Genomic DNA, 26364 nt, shown 5'->3' with positions numbered 1-26364 from the left:
TAAAACCGTGTAACTTACGAGCACATTTCCTCCTCTTCAAACCGGTTCCAGCATGAAAAGTTGCCTCTGTAAAGACGCGCATGTGTTGCCCCCCCCCCCCCCCCGTCCCGAGGCCTGCTGGGTGAATCACGTGTCGCTTCCTCTCCCGACGGTCGGACGAGATCAGAGCCGTCATGGTTACATTAAGTGACGCCGGATGACGCCCAGAATCTGCTGAACGTCACCATGATACGAAACCCCCGTGCAGCATCACATCCGCTAGCGGCTAACAGCTAACGTTAACGCATCAGCCAGGAGGCCTGCTGCCGCGTTACTTAGTAACGGCGGCCCGTCGTCATGGGCAGCGTCACATCCGCTAGCGGCTAACAGCTAATGTTACGCATCAGCCAGGAGGCCTGCTGCTGCCGCCGCGTTACTTAGTAACGGCGGCCCGTCGTCATGGGCAGCGTCACATTCGCTAGCGGCTAACAGCTAACGTAACGCATCAGCCAGGAGGCCTGCTGCTGCCGCCTGCTGCTGCGTTACTTAGTAACGGCGGCCCGTCGTCATGGGCAGCGTCACTGACGTCACACAGACCAACGTCACGTCTACCTCTAGATGACGTCATTCAGCCTGCCTCGGTAAAGTAGCTTTTTGGACCAGTCCCGTGCACAACGCTCCCCCTTCAGTCCGCTGTTGATCACTTCCTGTGGTGCAAAAGCAAAGAACCGCGCGTGGTCCATGTGGTGGAGGGGGTCGGTTAACGCAAGGCGCGGTTATTCGGGTCTGTGCCTCCCGTCACGTTCGGGCCTCTGCGCCGCCCGGCGCTCCATCACACCACCCGACGCGCCTCAGCCCGTCGGCGGAGGAGTTCCGAACCCACGCCGTCGCGTTTCTGTGGCGCTGCTCCACACACAGCTTAACACGGGCCGGTGGGTGGAGCGGCGTGCATTTATTTCAGATGAGCGCCACGTTCCCCTGCAGGTCACCGAAACCCCTCGCAGAAACACAGCCAGCGGGGAAGGGAAGTCAACTCGTTTTATTTACAAAAAGAACAGGGAAAAAGAGCACGGCTACACAGAAACAAAAATAACAAGGGACAAAAAAAAAAAAAACAAACCCCAACAACAACCAGGAAGTAAGACGTTCACGCCGATCACCTGGAGGGGGTTCGAATCACTGATCAGATGAGACACACCTTTGTGATTTAAAAAATGTAGACAAACATTGTCGGTCTAGCAGATGGATGGTGTGGGGTCAGCGTCCGTCCTCAGGGTCCACCCGCTGGTTCTTCACCCCGTGTGTGTGTGTGTGTGTGTGTTGCTGCTTTAAAACTTGAACTCCTTGTATTTCTTGGCACCGCCTCGCGTGTCCTGCGGCTGGGCCTTCCTCTTCTTTTGCTGCGGGGAGAGAAGGGGAGGAGAACGGGATTAGAAGACAGAGGATATTTAGGAGAGACAGCGGGCGACTCGGCCGGTGCTCCTCTCAACTCTGGACCTAATATGAGGTCCAGCTCTGAGGGAAGGGAAAGGAAGCTGGAGGAGGCAGTAGGGGCTGGCAACAGAAATCAAAATCCATAATATTTCCCTCTGCTGAGACGATAATATGTCGTGATAGACAAGAAAAAAAAATGAAATAGAAGACAAGACCATAAAGGCCCAATCTGTAATCCAAATGTAAACCCAGTCAGGGTTGTGGACCAAATGTAAACCCAGTCAGGGTTGTGGACCAGATCGGAGTTTCTAATGTTTTCTGATGCTGTAAAAGGTTTGGTTGTAAAGATTGAAGTACAACAGCCTCATATTTTCAAATGCAATTGGTTAAAAAAGATCATTTTTACTTGCGCCTATAACTCAAACCTTTCAGTTATGCATGTCGGTATACCCCAGAGAGTACACAGTATGCAAATGAAGCAAGTTTACTGCACACCTTTGTTCCCTGGCTTTGACAGGTGAAACGGTGCAAAGACAACAGAGGTGAAGAAACATTAACGTAAAATCAAATATGTAAATATCTACCAGTTTATCTGATTATCTCAAACTGTTGCAGCTATAAGCCTGAGAAATGTTGGCGTATATCAGATTACCCACAGGGGGTGAAAGCTACACCGGGACATTAAGATTATGATGTCTGGTCTCATATCGTCTTTACTATATGTACATCTAACCCACGATACAGTAAGCCTTCCTTTTCCACTACATGGTACCGGCTCGGCTCGGCTCGGCTCGCTTCTGTGTCGTTTTCCATTACCGTAACAGTACCCTCAGTGTAGCTGGTCGTCATAGCGACGCCTGGTTTTCAATTTCAAAATGTACTTTTAAGACAACGCCACTTCGACCGCTTTGGTATTTAAAAATGCCGGCTGATGTCCCATGCGCACATTGATGACACAGTGACGCGTTTCTCTGACCAATCAGAGGGCTGCGTTGACTCTGGTACCCGCTCCAGTTTCTTTTGGAACCTCGACAAAGGCGGTACCAGCAAAGTGGTAACAGTTACCAAAATGCCTGGCGCTTTCCAGTAACGGAAAAGGGAAAAAAGGGCGAGTGGAGTCGAGCCGGTACCGTGTGATGGAAAAGGGGCATAAAGCGTCCACAGTAGGACAAACAAGATGAAGGAAATAAGAGAAAAGTATCACCATCGCTCAGACCGACTACCAACACTGCAGTTCCACTGGCCGCCTCTAGTGTCAAAACACACTGCGAGACCTTTACAGTAGAGACAGACCGTTCTGGGACGTCTACTGAGAGGTTTTGATGAGTGAACTCGGCGTCTCTCCGTACCTTCTGCTTGGCGGCGTGCTCGGCCACCATGTCGCTGAAGTCCTCCTTCTCCACCTGGGCCTGCTGCTCCCTCACGTGCTCCTCGTACTTCTGGGTCATGGCCATGGGGTCCAGCTCCAGCTCCTCGGGGGCCAGGGCCACCTCCACACCCTGAGAGTCCTGGCCTCCGCCCACCTTGCGACCTGCCATGGCCTGGAGGAGGGAGAGAGGAGGGTGCGAACATTAAGTCATTGTGAGAAAAACAGCCTCCCAGTTTTCTTTTCTGATGTACCGTTATGTATTAACTCCCGTATCAGCCGCGAGGCAGCGAGCTGAGGAAATGACCCGCCTCGGTTTGTCTGCCCAGATCTGCTCCAAAACAAAAGGTTCTGTAGTCATTTAAATGGTTATTTTGGCTGGACTGGACCAGTGGGCCAGCCCTACAAATGAAAATGTCCCTGAGTGACAGGCTGTCAAAACTGGCCAAAAATGACATTCGATTTTTCCCTCTAAAAAAAAACAACAAAGAAAACACACAGGTTCAAACCCGTTCGAATATACATTGTTGCGCATTACGTCCATAAGAGGGTGAACCAATACGAGATCTAACTACCTGTATAGGTATATATATTTCAATGTAAACCTGTCTTAAGAGAGCGACACACACCACAAAATAAACAAATAAAGGGGGCGTCCGGGTAGCATAGCGGTCTATTCCGTTGCCTACCAACACGGGGATCGCCGGTTCGAATCCCCGTGTTACCTCCGGCTTGGTCGGGCGTCCCTAGACACAATTGGCTGTGTCTGCGGATGGGAAGCCGGATGTGGCTATGTGTCCTGGTTGTGCACTAGCCCCTCCTCTGGTCAGTCAGGACGCCTATTTGGGGGGGGGGATAGCGTGATCCTCCCACATGCTACGTCCCCCTGGTGAAACTCCTCACTGTCAGGTGAAAAGAAGCAGCTGGTGACTCCACATGTATCGGAGGAGGCATGTGGTAGTCTGCAGCCCTCCCTGGACTGGCAGAGGGGTGGAGCAGAGACCGGGATGGAGCGGAAGAGTGGGGTAATTGGCCGGATACAATTAGGGAGAAGAAAAAAAAAGGGGGGGGGGGTTACACGATTGGTTAGCCAACCAATGATGTCACTGGTTAACACAGAAGTGGGAGTTTCTATCGGCAGCTGCTCTTCCAAAATGAATGGGCACAGTGCTTCCACGCTACCCAGCGGGATACATGCTGCTGGTGGATACTACTGGAACGTGAGGAAGGGAATATTTTGCTGCTTTCTACATCTGGTCACAGACTGTAAGAGTCCAGCACAGAGCAGAGGAGGGGAGGAAACTGCCCTCCATGTACCGAGAGGCATGAGGGGGAGCACAAGTAAAAACCACTCTAACAAAACACGCAAGCCAGGGCGAGTCTTACAGCGGTTTATTAGGTATGACTGCTTCGTACCGTGCCCAAGTACCAGGAGTTCAGCATCAATATTGACTCACAAAGAGAACGCACAAAAATGTTTTAGCAACCATGTGTGCACAAACACACACCTTTGGTGGGGTTTTTTTTTCTAGATTTTTTTTCTCCTCAATTGCATCCGGCCAATCACCTCACTCCTCCAAGCCGTCCCGGTCGCTGCTCCACCCCCTCTTCCGATCCAGGGAGGGCTGCAGACTACCACATGCCTCCTCCCATACATGTGGAGTCGCCAGCCGCTTCTTTTCACCTGACAGTGAGGAGTTTCACCAGGGGGACGTAGCACGTGGGAGGATCACGCTATTCCCCCCACCCTCTGAACAGGCACCCTGATTGACCAGAGGAGGTGCTACTCAGGACACATACCCACATCCGGCTTCCCACCTGCAGACACGGCCAATTGTGTCTGCAGGGACGCCCAACCAAGCCACAGGTAGCACGGGGATTTGAACCGGCGATCCCCGTGTTGGTAGGCAACGGAATAGACCGCCACGCTACCCGGATGCCCACAAAGACACTTTTGGCGTACTCTTCTTTGATCACACACACACACACACACACACACACACACACACACACACACACACACACACACACACACACACACACACACACACGCCTTACCCCTGATATGTCGTATATGTGTGTGGAGCCCATCATGGCCGTCCCCACAGAGCCGGTTCTTCTCTCCGGCAGCACGGTGAAGAGCTGCGGTGTCTCGTTCCTGCACAAACACCAAAGGCAGTTTCAATAAAGCTGCAGAAATCAGCACACTGGATTTACTGTGGCAAAACAACAGATCGTCATTGTTGTGAAGGCGTAAATGACCGCCCCGTCGGACCGTGCTGAAGCTTGGCGAGGAGCGTCAGGTAAACGGTAAACCCCTCCGGACTAAAGCGATCAGTTAAGGTTTCGTCTGGATGACTCTAAACGAGATCTGTCGATGCTTTAACGAAGTCTGGGTCGTTAAGATTCCATCTGTTTTCTAAGGCACGTACAACTCACAGCTCATTACAAGTGGATTATCTCTTCATTCCAGAAAGGCTTCAGGTCAGACTTCACCTCCATTCAGCAGCTCATTTATCTACGTCAACCCCACCACTGCTGCAGAAACACACTTCATTTCCTTCTCATTCAAAAAGAAATATAGATACAATGTTAAGAACTGTTTTATTACTGTATTTAAAGAAGGAATACTACTGCTGCAGCCTGAGTGGGGATGATAATATGGAGGAACAGACAAACAAGACTACAGATCATTTATACTCAGCTGCTCCAACTCTACCACGAACTCTCTGGCGAAGGGCCTTCACCTCACCTGGGAACGGGTGCTTCTCAACATAGCAACCATTTTATTTATTTTTGGATTCCCCCCCTTTTCTCCCCAATTGTATCCGGCCAATTACTCCACTCTCCCGAGCCGTCTCGGTCGCTGCGCCACGCCTTCTGTCGATCTGGGGAGGGCTGCAGTCGCTTTTCACCTGACAGTGAGGAGTTTCACCAGGGGGACGTAGCGCGTGGGAGGATCACGCTATTCCCCCCAGTTCCCCCTCCCCCCTGAACAGGCGCCCCGACCAACCAGAGGAGGCGCTAGTGCAGCGACCAGGACACATACCCACATCCGGCTTCCCACCCGCAGACACGGCAAATTGTGTCTGTAGGGACGCCCGAACAAGCCGGAAGTAACACGGGGATTCAAACCAAAGATCCCCATGTTGGCAGGCAACGGAATAGACCGCCACGCTACCCGGATACCCAACTGTGCCTGAATTAACACTGTGACTGCAGCCGTGCACAGACAGCATCCAGAGGAAAGAAACGGTCTGACTCGGATCAGTGCTCACCCGTCCATGGCTTCCTCAATCTTCTTCTTCCTCAGCTCGATCAGCTCCGGGGTTTCCATGCCTGCAGGCACTGAGGAGAATCCACCTGGGGTGATCAGCCCACTGAGAGGGACACACACACACACACACACACACACACACACACATTACAAATCATCAAATGAGCCAACTTTTCCAATCTAAATGCTAATCAGAAGGGGTGTTTCAATTCAAAAGCCCAGAGGGGAAATTATCTAATTAAATGGGGAATTATGATAATGGCTGAATTATTTCAAGCCAACTGTGTCTCTCCACATTTATCTCTTAACTCAGCTGAGTGACAACATGACCTTTGCTTTTTTAGTGAGACTGTTGTTTTAGTTAGTTTGACTTAACGTTTAATTTCCTGCATACACCGTAGAAATGAAAAAGGCTCCACTCCAAAATGCAACATCCACGGAAACGTCAACTGACGAGCAGCTCAACAAAATCAAAAGACATTTCAGAAAATGATTGTGTCCTCTAAAATGTGATGGTTGGATCCAAACTGTCTTATGACAAGTTTTGCTTCCACATCCTCCAGTATGGTCACAGTAAGTGTCACATCCTGGCCTCCATCTTGTTTCTGAGAGAATCTGTTCACACTGTGTGAGCTCATGACCTGATGACTGACGACACATAGCAGTGTGTTTAGTACCTGTCTGCAGGTGTGAAGAATCCCGTTTCGTCTGGTTTCTCCTCGTCGCTCTCCTCCTCTTCCTCTTCCTCTGACGACTCTTCATCTGAAGGCTCCAGTTCCCCCCATGGTGTGTGGTCTACCTCCTCCTCCTCTGCTTTGGCCTGGCAAAGATACATAATACATAATATATATACACATACATACACACACACACATATATATTAAGGCTTGCAACATATTTCCTACATCTATGTGGACACCTGTGAAATCAAATTAAACATAACACATGCACACTCAAGGCTCAAGATGTTTTAAACAAATAATAATGTGTGGGCAGCACAACGGTGCAGTGATGAGTGCGGTCGCCTCACAGCAAGAAGGTCCTGGGTTCGAGCCCCGGGGTAGTCCAACCTTGGGGGTCGCCCCAGGTTGTCCTCTGTGTGGAGTTTGCATGTTCTCCCCGTGTCTGTGTGGGTTTCCTCCAGGTGCTCTGGTTTCCTCCCACAGTCCAAAGACATGTAGGTCAGGTGAATCAGCCGTACTAAATTGTCCCTATTTGTGTGTGTGTGTGTTTGTGTGTGTGTGTGGGGGGGGTCCTGTGATGGCCTGGCGGCCTGTCCAGGGTGTCTCCCCGCTTGCTGCCCAATGACTGCTGGGATAGGCTCCACCATCCCCGCGATCCTGAGAGCAGGATAAGCGGTTTGGATAATGGATGGGTGGATTAATAATGTGATCCTCGAAAGGAGGCTGTTGCCAAAAGACAGATAGGGATAGAATGTGTTCAGGTGAGGTGGTGTGTGTGTGTGTGTGTGTGTCTCGTCACCTGGAAGTCTCCGGCGTTGGTCCCAAACACGTCGCCGTACAGTGGCTTGCCCATCTCGTCTACTGGTGGCTTTCCCCAGCCTCCGGCGTGGTAGCCAAAGGTACAGCTCTGGTGGGCACAGCATGTACACATGCTTAATCTCTGATGTAAATATCCTTCATCTCCCGTATAACACTGGCATTAGGCAGCCTGCCCAGGTAAATTAACCCACAATCAAATCTAATTTGAATTTATTTTGGGTGGTGTCATGCAGTGAGCCAATTAAAGGAGTCCTGATTTAAAGAATGGGTTTTCCCTTGCCCTTCCATAAGCAAGCACAGTAGCACTTAATCTCAGAGATAAGAAAACATTCAATCTTGAAACTGTCACATTTTGCAATAGTTTCTACAAAAGTCACATGACTTTACAAGCCGTTTTTGTATTGCACCGCTGGTGATGTCACAACATTTGAATGCTCAGCTGCTGTCTGTCCGTCTGTGTGTGTGTGTGTATACTTTACCTCTGGAATGGGGGAGTTAAGTCCAGGGATCTTGAGGTTGGGGTAAGAGGGAGGGGGTCCATATCTCTGCATAGCTATCAGCCATGGAGGGGGCACCTTGTGGGAGTTCTGGGGAAGAGGTACAAAGATGAAGATGAGGAAGACAACTGAAAATGAAACCAATACAAAATAAATGAACTGCCGGGTTTCCTCACAGATCTTTAAAGCAGTCAGGACTTGGAAAGGTCCTCATGATGTGGTTAGGTGTGAAGCCTAACCACATCAAACTCCAGTTACGGAGGCCAGTTGATTTTGTGGATTTTAAACTAGATAAACTTGCGACACCTTGTGCCACAAAGACGTTACTGCAGGACAAACACCCACAGATTCTTCACAAATGGCTTCGTCTCTCCTTTCCTACCATCTCTCTAACAGCAGAAGAGGCAGTTGTGGAGGAGGTACTTACAGGTCCAACGGGCATGCCCAGAGCGATGCGTAGCTCATCTGACAGGTCGCCTGGCTTCTTCTCTTTCAGACGCGTCTCAAATTCTTTGCCCTGGAGAATTAAGACGTAAGCGTCATGTCATCTGGTTTATATACAAGGCACCTGACAGTACCAGAACCTCATCCACGTCTGCTAGGGTGGTGCTAGCACCAACCCCCAATGCCAGCAGTGTTTGCGATATCCATGACCAAGAGGGAAATAGAGATTTGATAGAGAGAGGTTTTATAATACTTGTGTGTTCAATGACACAAAAAGATAAGAGTAGAGAGGTAGCAGACTGTCCAAAAATATCTTTTTTTAAACAGTCAACACCCAGGCTGAAACAGGGCCAAACAGAGCTGCTCCAGGCTGCCCGAACATTCACCCTCCCCCTTGTAAAACATGCACATTTATGTGAAGAATGTCAGTGTGAAATATAACACGCTTGCACCGAACTAGTGAACAGGAAAAAGTCTCTAGCAAACACCAGACAGGCAGAGTAAGGAATTCAGCCATTATGGTGAATGTGAGTGATCCAGCAATGTGACCCCGGGGGTCTGGTACCTCATAGTAAAGGTCTCCGTGGATGGTTAGCTTAGGTTTCATTTGCCATTTGAAGAAGGCATCGTGGAGTTTCTGGTAGTCTATGTCGATCTTCCCCATCTTTGGACGGACCTTCTCTCTCATTTTGGTCTTCATAGTTTTGGCATCCTCCTGTAAGAGGGGGTGAGAGGAAGATATAGTATGTCTGCATGACATCATGGGTAAGGATTCTTATCAACTGTGGCCTCCAACTGTCTCTCATCGGGAGCCGATTGTCTATAGTTTCACTGCAACTACAACTGTAAATAACAACAGTTGTGTCTTTAGTTACCCTCTCTTAGTTAGAGCCCTGCTAGTGTGGGAAGCTAGCTGGTGTAGTGTTTGGTGTGAATGAAACCCGGCGTACACATGGCTCTCCATTGCACATGATTGCAGACCAGCGTTTCACAAGATACTGATCTCCCCAGGACAACCTACCCCCCCCCCTTCGAAAGAATTTATCAACAAATATATGACCATAACAAAAAAAAACAAAAAAAAAAACAGGAAAAACCGAAGCTTGTCAGAAATGCTATCCATCTTCATGTTCATCCCATTATCCGTTGAATCAATCCACCGACCTTCTCCTGCAGGGCCTCCCTCATCTCCTGGATGCCGGTCCTCTTAATGAACTCGGGCAGCTCGAAGGGGGGCTTCTCTATGCCTCTCTTCCCCTGCAGGTACTTCCTCTTGAAGCACCAGTGGCGGGGGACAGGCACCGTGTTCCTGGTGGCCTTGAGGTGGACCAGCAGCTTAGGCTCCTGGGCAGTCACGTCATGCATCTCCACCACGTCTGGGCGAGCAACCAGCTGAAGAAACAGAGAGATAGATGGAGTAAGCATGAGAGGTGAGCTGAAATTAAAAATCCTGAGAAGGGATTTTATTTGGAATGTAGCCATGGGTCTCCATATTGGGTCTCCATATTGAAAATAATGGTTTGATGGCACCTTTCTATGACATGACTTGTGGGTTCCACCCACTAATATTAGAAACACTGACCTACAATGCAGAAAAAACGTAACTGCAAGTGGCAAAGGAAGGTACTAATACTGGTGAAGGTACTGTACTATGAAGTAGTGGTCCACATCTGGCCAAGGAACATGGTTTGTGTACCTGTTTGAGTTCGGCGACAGTCAGTCTGTTCATCCTCCTCAGCTTCTTCTTGGACAGTTTGGGCACGTCTGGTCTGATTTCCTGTGTGGGGAAAACACTTAGCATGCTTCATCTGAACACGCCAAAATTAAATATTTGTGGAGGCTCGACATTGTGTCAGGACATTTGAGGTGAGAAAATGCAGTTCGGCTACCTCTGAACATGCAGGCGCACACATACACACACAAACAGAATTAAACAAAAAGAAGAAGATCCTTTTTGGGGATTTGATTCCCACCTCATCGCTGTCATCACTGTCTTTCTTCTCCTCCTCAAATCCCTTCTTCCTCAGCACGGCTGTCTCAGCTTTCTCTGCTTTTTCTGGTTCCTTTTCTTTCTCCTTCTTCACATCGTCAGTCAGCTGAGGAAAGCATGACAACAGTTTTAACATTAAAAGAAAGTATAACCCCTGAGGCAAACATCCCAGTTAAAATGCCTGCGGACGGAGTGAGCTGCTGAGACGGATGTACTGGGGAGAAAAACCAAATACCAAGCAAATGAACACCAAAGGAGGCTAAATCAAACAATTTACAATTTCCCAACTGAATATTCCAAAAGCTATTTAAAAACATTTCACACTGAGTTCAATGTTACGGCCAAAATACACCGCAGGACAACACAACCTGGATAAAGACCCAAATGAGGTGCTGCAGTTTGACCATCTGGTGGTCCGGTTACATGACATCTGCTTGTTTGGCCTTATCTATTACAGCAAACCCCGAAAATCAAAACACCCACTACTGAAATGGAAAGAGGAACAAGGCAGTCGCCTCAAAAAAATACCCACTTTTGGAAACAGAGAGATAAGCTACTCTGTATTTGGAAAGGATGGAATTAGGGAAGAAAAAAAAAACTTGGCAACTGGCTTTTTTTGGAATATATTATAAAAAATGCACTTTGCTTGCCACAAGTGTTGAATCCTCACAAATAGGTGTCAGAACACAGGACCAAATCTGAGGGGTGCCAGCTCCGATTCTGGAAGGATCCGGCACAAATAAAGCAACACTGTCTAAGACAGTCAGTTGATATAGTTTTCACCGGTCACAATGGTGCGGGCGGAGGAGAGGGTGTGAAAAAGAGGAGACTTTGTGAAGTGTTGATGATGTGAGGAGGAGGACGAGACGCATGAGGAGACAATCACCTTGAAGGCTTCAAAGATCCTCTTGAAGAAGATGAAGTTGGGGTCATAGATCTCCGGCTCCTCGGTGACGTATTCGATCTCCACCTCTGCCTCTTTCTCACCCTCCACCTCCTTCTTCTGCTGGTCTGCCTGCTCCCTCTTCTCCTGGGCGCGCTTTTTCTTGTTCTTCTTCTTGCGGTTCCTGCGTTTGCGGTTTTTCTGAAAATGAGACAGAGAATCCACTTTAAAATAATTCATATCCTGGCTTAAACACATATACCACAAACTTAATGCTTCTCGTTTCACATATTTACAATATCATCCTACAGAACCAGGATGGAATCTGAAACGAAACAGTGATTTGTCTTCAGGAATCAATGACACTTTGTTCCCACAGGAAGTAGAATTACAAGTAAAAACAAAGCAACCTGGAATACGTCAGAAATCTTGAAAGATGGTGTGATGTGATATGGTATGTTAGCAGGGGTAAATAATGACTTGAAGACAAACTAACGTCTTTCTTAGACATCTGGCTGTCGTCATCGTCATTCTCCGACATTCCAGGCGCAGAGGAGCCCGTCATCTCATTATCCACTCCCTCATCATCATCTTCCTCTTCCCCTGTTGACACAGACATGATAAAAGCAAACGGATCAGTTAATTTTCTTTTCTTTTCTTGTGGGCGTCCGGGTGGCGTGGCGGTCTATTCTGTTGCCTACCAACACGGGGCTTGCCGGTTCGAATCCCCATGTTACCTCCGGCTTGGTCGGGTGTCCCTACAGACAAAATTGGCCGTGTCTGCGGGTGGGAAGCCGGATGTGGGTATGTGTCCTGGTCGCTGCACTAGCGCCTCCTCTGGTCGGTCAGGGCGCCTTTTCAGGGGGGAGGGGGAACTGGGGGGGAAATAGCGTGATCCTCCCACACGCTACGTCCCCCTGGTGAAACTCCTCACTGTCAGGTGAAAAGAAGCGGCTGGTGACTCCACATGTATCGGAGGAGGCATGTGGTAGTCTGCAGCCCTCCCCGGATCAGGAGAGCGGGTGGAGCAGAGACCGCGATGGCTTGGACGAGTGGGGTAACTGGCCGTGTACAATTGCGAGAATATGGGGGGATTTTTTTTTTCTTTTCTTGTATCAATGTTTATAGTTCCACCTCCCAGAGATCCAACTCTACAGAACAGACTTCTGTTGGGATCACATCACTGTCCACAGTTGGTCGAAAATAAAGTCTTACTCATTTTCTGTGGTTGCATTTATCTAATCTGAGTTTGTACTTTTTCCAACTTACCTTTTCATCAAATCCCTTGTAGACCTTTCTGGCTGGACAGTTCCCAAATACTATGGCCACAATTTGAGCCCGACTACCAACGATAACCATGTTAGCAGAATCTTATTTCTGTATGTCAAGACCAATCTATGAATGCTTCTTTGCATAACCAGACGTTAAAAGCAAGGATCAAACAAGTGGGTTTTAACTTTATAGAACAACACAGCTGACAGGCTGTGACGTCTAAGACGGGCGGCACGGTGGCGCAGTGGTTAGCGCGGTCACCTCACAGCGAGAAGGTCCTGGGTTCGAGCCCTGGGGTAGTCCAACCTTTGGGGTCGTCCCGGGTTGTTCTCTGTGTGGAGTTTGCATGTTCTCCTCGTGTCTGCATGGGTTTCCTCCCACAGTCCAAAGACATGTAGGTCAGGTGAATCGGCTATACTAAATTGTCCCTAGGTGTGAATGTGTGTGTGTCGGCCCTGTGATGGCCTGGCAGCCTGTCCAGGGTATCTGTTGGGATAGGCTCCAGCATCCCTGCAACCCTGAACGCAGGATAAGCGGTTTGGATAATGGATGGAACAACACAGCGCATGGGAAATATAACCAAAAGTCACTCTGGCATGGACCATATCCCAGTTTCCCCACTTCCAAACTAATAAATATTTCATCAACAGGTCTTTGGAGGAAGACGCTACGGCACAATAATTGTTTTTCGGCCCTCACATGTATTACTGAACCTTCATGTAAATACAAGATACCTCCAACACACCTCGTTTAGATGCAGTGGCCCATTCGTCAAATAAAACAAACATAATTCATTCTGTTGTCGTATGAAATGACTTAACCTGAAACCTCATTCAAACCAAGCGCCAACAGAGCTTTAATAAATTTAAATTGGTCTTTGTTAAAACAATCGATTCCTCTCTTGTTTTCCATTAATATAAATTACAAATTAATGCAGCCTTCTTCCAAAGCGCCTCACAGGGACATGAGCTAATGAATTGTTCTGGATCCATCCATCCATTATCCAAGCCGCTTATCCCATTTGGGGTCGCGGGAATGCTGGAGCCTATCCCAGCAGTCACTGGGCGGCAGGCGGGGAGACACCCTGGACAGGCCGCCAGTCCATCACAGGGCCGACACATTCACTCCCTAGGGGAGTGAAGCCCTCTCTCTAAAATGACTGTCTGGGGAACATGATTGGGATACCCCAGCGTGAATAGTGTCCCCCATGAATCCAGGTTGTTCATGCCATAACGATGGATTATGCACCATAGAGCTCAATTTCTGCAGGTCAACCTAACGATGCCTCTACATCTTCGGGCAAAATGAAACTTCACGTCTTCCTTTCTCATCTATTGATGTAAGTTAATTGTACCGACCTGTGGGAGCAGTGAGCTGCTCCTGTCTGATCTCCTTAAGCTGGAGGATCTTCTCCAGAGCCTGAGGGATCTTGGGCCCAGTGACATTCATCTCATCTCCCTGCCAGGTCTGGAACAGAACCAGAAACAGGGATATGGTGAAACATAAGGAGAGCAGGGAGTAATTCCTCCCTTAAGAAATGAACAGCAGTGTTGAGCTACGCGTCTCCAAAACGACATCCTGAAAACACAATGCATGGACAAACAAACAAGCAGATGATCTCATACCTTCACCACGAAAAACTACAACCATGATCCATCTTAATGGGACGATTTGAAACACACTGAATAAACTAACCAAAAATTAACATTAACACTAAGAGAATATTGGAGAGGCCAATATCTGGAATGAAAATGGCTGGAATCCAAATTTTTTGCTGCCCCAGTTGTGCTTAGGTCCCTTGTTGAAAACCAAAAGTCTCGCTAAAGCTGGAGCACTGACAGACGATGTTGGTGGAATGTATGTTTGGAAAAGGTTTCATGCCATCTTATATCTGGAGGAAAACGCGCATTGCTATGACTTACACCTAATAAACCAGGCAGCATTCCTCCTTCACCTTACCAATGACGCCACACGCAATGGGGAAAATACAAAGTCCAGATACCACAGAAAGTTGAATCAGTTCATCTGGACACAACGTTTATTGAGAGATACGTTTCATCACTCAACTAAGTGACTTCTTGGGTCTCAACTGACTGCAGGTATCCCCACCCTTATAAACAATACAGTGGCATAACTACTGAAAACAACAATCGGTCTCATATGAAAATTACCATTAACTAGCGTTAATGGTCACGGTCAGTTAATGGTCAGCTCCAGGCAAGACCACGGGCACGGAAGTGGGGAAGGCTAAGCTAACTGCTAGCCCACGCAGACCTGCAGTTCCGATAACACCGAGGGTAGTCTGGTGGCGGCCTCGACTGGCGTTGACCGTGGTGTTTTTGATGTTGACGTGTGGAGTGCAGGGAGGTGTGTCGAGGGTGCCTGGCTGGGAGAGCTGGCATTGGATTGGCTGGGGGAGCTTGGTCTGCCGCATCCAGTGGGCCCAAGGACCACAACTCTGCCTGGAGCTGCGCTAAGGAGGAAGCACCGAGGGCAGTCTGACAGGACGCAGAAGCGGGGCAAGCTAAGCTAACTGCTAGCCTATGCAGACCAGCAGTTCCGACAGTCATCCTGGCTGGCGTTCGTTCCCTTGGACAGTGATTTTTTGTTGTTGTTGTTGTTTAGTTTGGATATATGTGCTTTTGTCTTTGTGTTGCACTGCTGTGGACTGGGGGAAACGATATTTCAAATAAAGTGTTCCTGATTCTGAGTTACAAAGGCCATGTGTACTATTCACAAAGGATTGGGGAATCGCTGCAATCACAGCGTTGTAAGATGGTGACAGACTACATCTGTCGACAGACGTACTGCCATCTTACAAAGACCCAGGCAGTGGTTACAAGAAAAGGGTGATAGTATGCAGTCACAGCATTGTAGGATTGCACATCGACAGTTGTACTCTTTCGACAGATGTACTCTTAATACATCTGTCGACATCTTACAATGCTGTAATTGCAACTATTACCCAATCCTCTTTGAATAGTACACATGGCCATTGTAACTCTAGTTAATTGTCATGGTAATTTGCATATGAAACGAATTGTTGTTTTGCCACGGTATTGTTTATAAGGGTGGGGATACCTGCAGTCAGGTGAGACTGAAGAGGTCACCTCGATGAGTGATGAAGCGTTTCTCTCAATAAACGTTGTGTCCAGATGAACTGATTCAACTTTGTGATTTCCTTACCTGGATTACCGAGCATGCATCAAGACACAGTCTGGATACGTACCTCTCTGCTGTCCTCTCCTGGAGGCGGGGGAACCCTCTGCCTCTGGCTGGGCATCATGGTGACACCAGGAGGCAGAGGTGCACGCTGGTCCATACCTACACGCACATCAACACAACCACGAACACACAATTAACAGACGTTGCCGCTTGACTGCAAGTCACTCGCCAGGGTGCAAAACTAAAGCCTGTCATAATAGTGACTTACATATTTAATTATAAAGCCATGACTGAGCTTCACATTGGTGAAAAACACTATGCCTAATATTTATCTCCTTCGAGAGATGAAAAAAAAAAAATAAGAAAACAGTTCAGGAATTACTCACTTTTGAGATAATGAATTTCTGGCTAGAGCTTGGCCACAAATTGAAAATCACACTGATTACTAAAAACAGGAGATGCACTGAAACCATTTGTCTAATCTTCATTTCCTGTCACCATACGCACTGTTTAACATCACTGATGTAACTCATCTGTTAATGCAGAATACATGATAGTGACATCACTGAATGAGGGAATTAACAAAGAAACAAATGGCAATATATCATTGTTAACCCCATGGGGATGTGTAATGAGACATGGGGAACAGAAGAATGGTATAGTGCCACTGACATACCTCTCACAGTATTGACTGGAGGCAGGGGTGACATCCCAGGTGGCCTGATGCTCGGGTCAGGGACCCTGGGGGCCGGACCTGGTCCTTGCTGCATCTTAGCCAGCTCCTGCTGCCGCTCATGTTCCAGCAGCACCGCCGCCTGACAGACAGCCGGGGAGAGACAGAGACAGAGGGGGAGAGAGAGAGACAGACAGACAGAGAGGGGGGGGGGGGGGGAGAGACAGACAGAGAGAGGAGAGGGACGGAGAGAGAGAGAAAGAGAGGAGAGAGAGAGGGAGAGACAGAGAGAAGGAGAAAGAGAGAGCAAGACAGAGAGAGAGAAAGAGAGAGAGCGATATGTAGGGGGAAGGTAAAGACGGGTGAAAATGAAGAAGAGGATGAAAGTAGGCAGGTGAGGATAAGAATGATCTCATTGGCTAAAGAAAGACAGCTGACCAACAGTTACTGGATGCCATGTTGATAGATCACAAGTATCATTTCTAATAACTATATAAAAATGTTGTACACATCCTTATTAATACACAACTTACACAAACTACATTGTTGTCAAGTCTGAATGCAAAAATTTAGACTTAATAACAATGTAGTTGTTAAGTCTAAATTTTTGCTTAATTTACACCCATATCCCATTCATAAACTGTTATTTCTCTTAAAAAGAAGAAAATGTGTTGGTCTGTTGGAACTTCATGTTCTCACCCTCTTCTGCTGCTCCAGGAGCTCCTGTTCCTTCATGTGCTCCTCCATGCGGGAATCCCCCTGTCACACACAAAACACCGAGAAAGGTTTCTGGCTGAGGGGGAGTCGGACTTAAAGGCAAACAAAGGAACGTAAAAACAACCAGAGGCAGGAGAGCAGCGACGTTCACGGCTTTCACATGAGGTTTCCAGTAGAATTCCTCTCTCCTCTTGACTTGAAACACCAGACTGAGAACCTCTTTCGTCTTTCCAAAAGACAACAGGAGCCTGAGCTACTACCCTCTACTACCCTCTTCTTTATGTGCCCCCATCAAGAACATCCTTCTACGCTTTTTCGCCCAGTACTTGTGTCATACATAAAAACATTATCAGGACTCTGGGAGGTTGGTTTAATCATTTTCCTGGGGGGCGTCCGGGTGGCATGGCAGTCTATTCCATTGCCTACCAACACGGGGCTTGCCAGTTCGAATCCCCATGTTGCCTCCGGCTTGGTCGGATGTCCCTACAGACACAATTTGCCGTGTCTGTGGGTGGGAAGACGGATATGGGTATGTGTCCTTGTTGCTGCACTAGTGCCTCCTCTGGTCGGTTGGGGCACCTGTTCAGGGGGGAGGGGGAACTGGAGGGAATAGCATGATCCCCCTGGTGAAACTCCTCACTGTCAGGTGAAAAGAAGCGGCTGGTGACTCCACATGTATCGGAGGAGGCATGTGGTAGTCTGCAGTCCTCCCCGGATCGGCAGAGGGGGTGGAGCAGCGACCGGGACTGCTCGGAAGAGTGGGGTAATTGGCCAGATACAATTGGGGATATATAAATAAATTTCCTGGACTCTGACTCACTGACCTTGTTGAATGACTAAAAATTGACACAACCATGACTAACAACAAGGCCCTACGTGGAAAACACAGACGGAATCGCAATAATAAAAATAGTATCAACTGTAAAACACGGGATTATCGTGGAATTTGCCAAAATGTGGATGCAGTAAATAAAAATCAGGGTTTTCCCTACCATTATAAGACTTGGCCACAGCACCTCAGTGTTTCTGCCACAGCGCCTAATGGGTTTTTTCAGACGGGGAGCGACTGACGCACCAAAGTAATTCATTTTCAATGAGAGGCGAGCAGGCAGGCAGGGAGGCGCAGGCAATCTGTCAGGCGGCGTGACAAGCGGGCTCAATCTTGTGAAACTGTTATGGTCGTTCTTGTCTCACGCACACGCCCGCCACCACCAGAGTTGAATTGTCTAACTTTTTTCTATGCAATGTACAGGGTCAACCCACAAAATTGACGAGAGACTGATCCTTGCCGTGTGCAAGTTCCCTGAGCTACATAAAACTGTTATCGGGACATAAACAGGATTAGGCCTGAAGTAAATGCTGAACCTGACAAATCAGCCCTACGGTCCCTCATCAGATGGTGATAATCACAATGCTCCTGTCTTGAAGCCAGGATAGGATGTAGCCACAATGACCTTCGCTGCTCTATCTTGTACATTAACATTGATGTAATGACTTGACACAGCTGGAGCAGCAATCTTCAACACCAGTTCATGGCTCAACACCAGGCACAGAGAACTAGCCAGCTCAACCACACTAACCTCTACAACACCAGGCACAGAGAACTAGCCAGCTCAACCACACTAACATCTACAACACCAGGCACAGAGAACTAGTCAGCTCAGCCACACTAACCTCTACAACACCAGGCACAGAGAACTAGCCAGCTCAACCACACTAACCTCTACAACACCAGGCACAGAGAACTAGCCAGCTCAACCACACTAACCTCTACAACACCAGGCACAGAGAACTAGCCAGCTCAACCACACTAACCTCTACAACACCAGGCACAGAGAACTAGCCAGCTCAGCCACACTAACCTCTACAACACCAGGCACAGAGAACTAGTCAGCTCAGCCACACTAACCTCTACAACACCAGGCACAGAGAACTAGCCAGCTCAACTACACTAACCTCTACAACACCAGGCACAGAGAACTAGCCAGCTCAACCACACTAACCTCTACAACACCAGGCACAGAGAACTAGCCAGCTCAACCACACTAACCTCTACAACACCAGGCACAGAGAATTAGCCAACTCAACCACACTAACCTCTACTACACCAGGCACAGAGAACTAGCCAGCTCAACCACACTAACCTCTTCAACACCAGGCACAGAGAACTAGCCAGCTCAACCACACTAACCTCTTCAACACCAGGCACAGAGAACTAGCCAGCTCAACCACACTAACCTCTACAACACCAGGCACAGAGAACTAGCCAGCTCAACCACACTAACCTCTACAACACCAGGCACAGAGAACTAGCCAGCTCAACCACACTAACCTCTAGAACACCAGGCACAGAGAACTAGTCAGCTCAGCCACACTAACCTCTACAACACCAGGCACAGAGAACTAGCCAGCTCAACCACACTAACCTCTACAACACCAGGCACAGAGAACTAGTCAGTTCAGCCACACTAACCTCAACTCACTAGTTGACTAGCTGAGCTGATTTGAAAGTTAGTACTTACATTATTTAGTTATAGAATCTTTCTTTCAAATTTCTAGAAGATACATTTTGTTTTTTTGGGGATTTTTTCAATTTTTCTCCCCAGTTGTACTTGGCCTATTACCCCACTCTTCTGAGCCATCCCGGTCGCTGCTTCACCGCCTCTGCTGATCCGGGGAGGGCTGCAGACTACCACGTCTCCTCCGATACATGTGGAGTCACCAGCTGCTTCTTTTCACCTGACAGTGTGGAGTTTCACCAGGAGGACGTAGCACATGGGAGGATCACACTATTCCCTCCAGTCCCCCCCCCCCCCGAACAGGCGCTCCGACCAACCAGAGGAGGCGCTAGTGCAGCGACCAGGACACATCCCCACATCCAGCTTCCCACTCGCAGACACGGCCAATTTGGTCTGTAGGGACGCCCAACCAAGCCGGAGGTAACACGGGGATTCGAAGAAGTGATCCCCGTGTTGGTCGGTAACGGAATAGACCGCCACGCCACCCGGACGCCCACTCTAGAAGATATATTTTAATCTGTTGCTACAGCCTATAAAGAAAATACAGCTGTACTGGCAGGGATACAGTAGTGCAGAGAAGCTGTTTCCTGGCATTTACTTGCCCCAAAACAAAAAAGTTTTTTTAGCAATGAAAATTAACCAGTAAGAATATTGAACTGGACCGATAAGGGTACGGATAAGATAAAAGATAAAACCCGAACAATAGCCATCCCTACAGCTGGTTAGTGGCTTCACCCTGACTTTGGAAGGATGAGCAAATCGCCATTTTACCAGTGTTATTTTTTGATTATTATCTTTTTATGGTGCACAGTACGATCACTCACAGAAATGTGAAGAATTACTCCGGGCATAGCACTTACATATTAGTTTCCCTTCTTCATGCTAAAGTATGAGTGTACTGTGTATTGAAGAACTTGCTTTGAGCAAAAAAATCGTGCAATGTTGTGTTGCATCATTACACCGATTTATTTATTTATTTATTTATTTCAACTTATGGTTATATTTACAATACTCTCTTATTGAATTGTTGAAATTTTATCCATCCATCATATGATTAGACACTCTTTGGTGTACTTAAAATTGTAAAACACAGAATTCAGAAAAATTTAAACAGAAGATACGGAATTTGGTGGAAAATAAAACGGAATCTGGAAAACACTTAATACAATGGGTGCATCTGACTTTCTATGTGTCACGTGTCTGCTGACCTTGACTTGCTGTTTGGCTCGCTCCTCCTGCTGCATCATGAGAGCTGCTCTCTGCTGGGCCATCTTCAGCTGGTCCTCCTGGGACAGGCTAGGTGGGGGGATGCCTGGGGGCTCCATGCCTAGAAGGATGCCCGTTGGAGGGGGCCCTCCAGACATCATACTCATAGCCTGGAGCATGCCCATGCCAGGGGGCATTGGGGGCATAGGCATTGGTGGCATAGGGGGAATGCCTGGTATCTGGGGTAGATCAGACAGTAGAGAGTTTGATATGATTAAGGAGGGCAGGTTGTGACTATATGCCTAGATCCACAGATCCGCTAGGTTAAAAAAAAAAAGACTACAGAAACTAGATGGGAAACACTGCCCTTCCATAACAGCAACCACCAAAGTGCCCAGTACAACAGTCTGATGGCTCACACTTGTGAAAGTGAGTACTGCTGGAGCAGAACGTGATACAATGTTGACCATTTCAATAAAAGATGGAAAATTTGACATATAGACACTTCATATATCATAAACCAACCTAAGTGGTATTGTACATTAGGTCTGAGCTACTCATGCAGGCTGGTAACTCACAACTGACAGTGTGTGACTGAGGTGGAACAATTAATCATAAGTCATTAAAATATCAAAATCTCAGCTTTCAATCAATATCTATAGAATATCTACAAATCATTAATACTAAAATACTTTCTGAATGTCCACTCTAGTTAACAGCCAAGATGCTGAGTTTAAATGCCAAAAGTGCCCATAACCTCTAACAGCATGTTCCCAAAGCCAAAATAAGTTAAGTTTCGCTGACTTTTCATTAATAAATTAAAAACTAAAACATAATGCTTGTGTAAGTATTCAACCGCTTGTGCTCTGAAAGCTCCAAGTTTACACAAATGACAAATTATTCAATTATTATTAAAGCGTTATGTGTGGCGCAAACCCAACACTGCTCATGCCCTAAAAAACACCCTCCCTACAGTGAAGCATGGTGGCGGCGGCATAATGGTGTGGGGTTGCTTTTCATCTGCAGGCACTGGGAACCTTGTTTCAATTGGAGGGAATGGATGGAGCTAAATACAGGGAAATACTGGAAGAAAACCTGCTGCAGTCTGCCATAAAACTGAAGCTTAAGAGGAGGTTCACCTTCCAGCAGGACAATGATCCTGAGCACAAGGCTAAAACAACAACGGCATGGCTCAGCAACAAAAAGGTGAACGTTTTAGAGCGGCCAAGTCCAAGCCCAGACCTCAACCCCATTGAAAATCTGTGTCAGACTGAAAATCGCAGTCCAGAGGCACCATCCCACCAACCTGCAAGACCTGTACAAATTCTGCCAAGAAAAATGAGCAAAACTTACTCCAGAAGAATGTGCAAAGCTTATACATACTTACCCCAAGAGAATCATGGCTGTTATTGCAGCAAAAGGGTCCTCTACAAAGTATTGATATGTGGGGGCTGAATACATATTATGCAAGCACTATATTCCATCCATCCATTATCCAAACCGCTTATCCTGCTCTCAGGGTCACAGGGATGCTGAAGCCTATCCTAGGAGTCATTGGGCAGCAGGCGGGGAAACAACCTGGATAGGCTGCAAGGCCATCATAGGGCTCTCTCTCTCTCTCTCTCTCTCTCTCTCTCTCTCTCTCTCTCTCTCTCTCTCTCTCTCTCTCTCTCTCTCTCTCTCTCTCTCTCTCACACACACACACACACACACTCACAGCTAGGGGCAATTTAATACGGCCGATTCACCTGACCTACATGTCTTTGGACTGTGGGAGGAAACCGGAGCACCCGGAGAAAACTCACGCAGACACGGGGAGAACATGCAAACTCCACACAGAGGACGACCCCCAAGGTTGGACTATCCCGGGGCTCGAACCCAGGACCTTCTTGCTGCGAGGTGACTGCGCTAACCACTGCACCACCATGCCATTCCAAGCACTATATTTTAATTTTTAATTTATTTACAAAAAGTCAGCGAAACTTCATTTATTTTGGCTTTGGTAACATGCTGTTAGAGCTTATGGGTTCCAAAAAATTCTATTGTTCAGGAACAGATGTGTGAGTATTTTTTATAATATAGAAATTAGTCATGACTGTCAAGGGGGTTGAATACTTTTGCAAGGCACTGTATCATTTAGCTCGGTGCAGACAGCGCTGTGTGAACAAAACAAGTCCAAATGAGTGGTTAAAGCTGGAATGTGTTAGGATTTACCTGAGAGCCCATGGGTTTGTCATCACTGGGTTTCTTAAGAAGGATACCAGTCTGCAAAGGTAACCATACAGATAAACATTAAGTTTCTGATACAATCTTTTTTTTAATCAACCAATAAGTCTTTTTTTTTAATCAACTCTGGGGAGTAAGAGTGTTAGACAAAACTGAATGGACTTATGACTCTTGTTTTTCCACTGGCTGATGAGAGCGCCATCATTCTTAGTTTCTCTGAACTTAACCCCATAAACTATTACCATAAGTGCAGTAATCACAACATATGCATGATGCTAAAAAACTGCTGTGACTCAGATGAAACTGCTCGAGGTCGGGCTCATTTACCTGTATCATGTATCCCTTAAGCCTGTCAACCAGTTCCTCTCTGGAACCTGTGGAGAGAAAATGATCACATATTTGGTCATTTCCACAAACAGGGTGCCACTGATAGCACAAAACACAAGAGAACACAATGAGAAACTTTTGGTCGTCCCTGCCGAAGAGTCATACACCTAATAAGCATTCAACAAAACCAAAAAGACTAGGTTAAGAGGGGAAACTCAGGGCATTATCAAATCAAACTTTAATTATGTAAGCCAAGCATATTTTATACATTAAAATACAATAGTGAAACATCACAGATGGAGGGTAATGATAAAAGAGAAAAACATAAGAAAAGGAAGCAAGCACAAAAGATTAACAGAATAGAATGATTTAAAACAAAACTGATTTAAAAAGACAGAACCCATAACTGATCAAAAGTGGTTTACAGCTACCAAGGAAGTTGAGGAGACTCCTCTGGGTACATGCACAATTGTAAAGATGTGTTTTAATAAAAGTTGTGGTTGAAGTGACTGTTCTGTTATAAATGAGAAACTATTCCACAGTTTAGAGCCAGAAACACAGAATGTTGCTTCATGATGTATTCTTGGCAGTCTGGAGAACTGCTACTGGGAAGGATGCTTGACACGTCAATATATTTCCAGCATCATTTCACTATAACATATGTAATCAATACATTATGCCCATATAGTTATAACGTTTTTAAGACTCATCATGCATTATTTTACTCTGACCTGAGTAATACCGTCACTTGTGTTTCATTGAGTGGTTTTGGTTAATCTGTTGCTATTTGTCTAGTCGACTGCATGTCTATCTGTCCTGGGGGAGGAATCCCTCCGCTGATGCTCCTCCTGAGGTTTTCCCATTTTTTTCTTCTGTGGATTTTTTTTAATCCGAGTCAAGGGTCAAGAGACACGAGAGGTCACCCGTTGTTTTTGTAACTGTCTGGGAATACAATAACTGCATGGCCCTTTGAGACAGAATTGCATTGTTTTTGGTCTTTTATTCTATGGAAAAAACAATCAAAATACAACACACACATACCAAACCAATAGTGAAATGAAACATTTCACGAACCCATCGAAATCTACAGAATTAAAGAGGACAAGAATCCAAAATTACAACACAGGTAGCCAAAACAGAAAACAGTGGAGTAACCTGTAGGCCTTGGCATGGCTTCCAGCCTGCAGACCCCCCCCCAACCAAATCAAAGAAATCAAACAAAAAATACACAAAAACCACACACAGTGCACTGTTTAACCTAAATCCAACATCACCCTCCTTCCTTCCTTCCCCAATCTCAACAAAAGTGCTCCCCTCCACAAATCCACCAACCAGCTCTCCTTCTCTAACATAACCGTACCACATATTAACATCTCTTCCCATTATGCTCCTATACATACTCCTTCCACACCTCAGCTCTCCTCTTTTCGTGATGGGCTGTACTCCTCCTCGGCGTGACAGCAGAGCTTGCGTGGCTTAAAGCGTGACTACGGTTAAGGATGAAAGGTGACTTGATCCGGCCGCTCAGGGGGGGAGAGCCTGCTGCCAGATGCGGCTTGAGCGGATACGAGGGAAGCCTGAACCGCCTGCAGACCCCGCTGCGCTCACCCGGATTTTACATTACAAAACGGCAAGATATCTGGCCGTCTTAGGCCAACGGTACCCGCGTCCAACACCACATTCCTATTCACCCCAAAACAAAACAAAATAAGGATAAAAAAGCCCCCCCACCCCCACTCCCACTCCTCGCTTTCATCGGCGTCAACACACGGCAGGCAGGCCTGAAGTGCCTCCCTCGGCAGGCCAGCGTTAGCAACACGCTAGCTGCGGTTTAGCTAGCAACAGGCCTTTTTTTTCGTGGGGCTTACTGTCAGTGTTTCTTACCCATGGCGGGAGCTCCGAGCTCCGCAAGCTTGGACTGAAGCTCCGGGTGGCTCCATGTGTTTAACGCCGCAATCGCGGACCCTAAATCGGCCTGGAGAGACTCGGTTCCCGGCGGTCCGTCGGACGCCATGTTCGCTTCAGTTCTTTCAAACAACGAAGGCGGACACGCGACCACTTCTTCCTCTTGTTCCGCTTGTACGTAATGGTGGTTGGCAAACAGTGAAACGGCACATTACCGCCACCTACCGCTAGGGATCACATGGAGCAATATGAGAGTATGCGTTATGGTTAAATTCCATGGGAGCTGATTATCTACTCATATATTTTCGTAACGTGTGTGTGTGTGTGTTAGTTAGTGTAGACAGCGGGACCGAAAACTAAAGCACTTATGATCCTAATTCTTTTTGGACGTGGTAGGTGTTGTCTCAGAGAGTACGGGAAAAATCCCAGAAAATTAAAATTATGTTACTACCTTACACATAATTATGCATAAATATGCAAAATATGAATTTTTCTAAAAATGGCTAAAAACCACTTTTCTCGGCATTTCAGATGATTCTGAGCATCTTTGATTTTTTTTCACCTATTTAAAAAAAAATTCTGGGACAGAAATGTTTTGGCATTATGCAAAATATATGCATTTTTGCAAAAATGCACTTATGATCCTAACTTTTTTTGGAGGTGGTAGGTATTGTTCAAGAGAGGACCAGAAAAACAGCAGAACATTAAAATATAATTATGCATAATTATGCAAAATATGAATTTTCTTAAAATGGCTAAAAACCACTTTTCTCGGCATTTCAGATGATTCTGAGCATTTGGGGGGAGGGAGTTGGAGTGGGGGGGGGGGTTTAGGGGCAGGGGGGAAGGCGATTAGCTGGCAGGATGAAGAGGAGGGAGATTTAGACGGGTGGATCACCACACCGCTACATTGTAGCGGGGTTCTTCTAGTACAGCTTTATATAGCTGTCCTAGCGTCGCTTAACTCTTTGTTTTAGTTTAG

At 47.0% G+C, this 26364-nt stretch overlaps 1 protein-coding gene across 2 annotated transcripts; it reads right to left on the bottom strand.

The window, feature by feature from the left end:
- Positions 1-1003: 1003 nt before the first annotated feature.
- On the bottom strand, positions 1004-25517 carry sf3b2 (splicing factor 3b, subunit 2). 2 transcript variants are annotated; one of them, XM_056302067.1, is made up of 22 exons: positions 25362-25517; positions 23478-23524; positions 23139-23189; positions 20927-21163; positions 17182-17241; positions 16486-16624; positions 15874-15968; positions 14003-14111; positions 11869-11975; positions 11376-11573; positions 10473-10595; positions 10196-10276; positions 9664-9891; positions 9065-9214; positions 8483-8572; positions 8038-8145; positions 7539-7646; positions 6734-6876; positions 6058-6159; positions 4838-4937; positions 2763-2954; positions 1004-1379 (listed from the first exon to the last, which is right to left on the bottom strand). In XM_056302067.1, the coding sequence occupies exons 1-22, from the start codon at positions 25489-25491 to the stop codon at positions 1308-1310; spliced, it is 2670 nt and encodes an 889-aa protein (XP_056158042.1). In that variant the 5' UTR covers positions 25492-25517; the 3' UTR covers positions 1004-1307. The 2 variants fall into 2 exon arrangements, with proteins under 2 accessions (XP_056158042.1, XP_056158043.1); XM_056302068.1 differs by lacking the exon at positions 25362-25517 and adding an exon at positions 24889-24992.
- Positions 25518-26364: the final 847 nt, after the last annotated feature.

Source organism: Lampris incognitus, unplaced genomic scaffold (assembly GCF_029633865.1).
Source record: "Lampris incognitus isolate fLamInc1 unplaced genomic scaffold, fLamInc1.hap2 scaffold_423, whole genome shotgun sequence".
Lineage (NCBI taxonomy): Eukaryota > Metazoa > Chordata > Actinopteri > Lampriformes > Lampridae > Lampris > Lampris incognitus.
The sequence above is the reverse complement of the archived record's forward strand: the minus strand, read 5'-3'. Positions and strand labels throughout refer to the sequence as shown.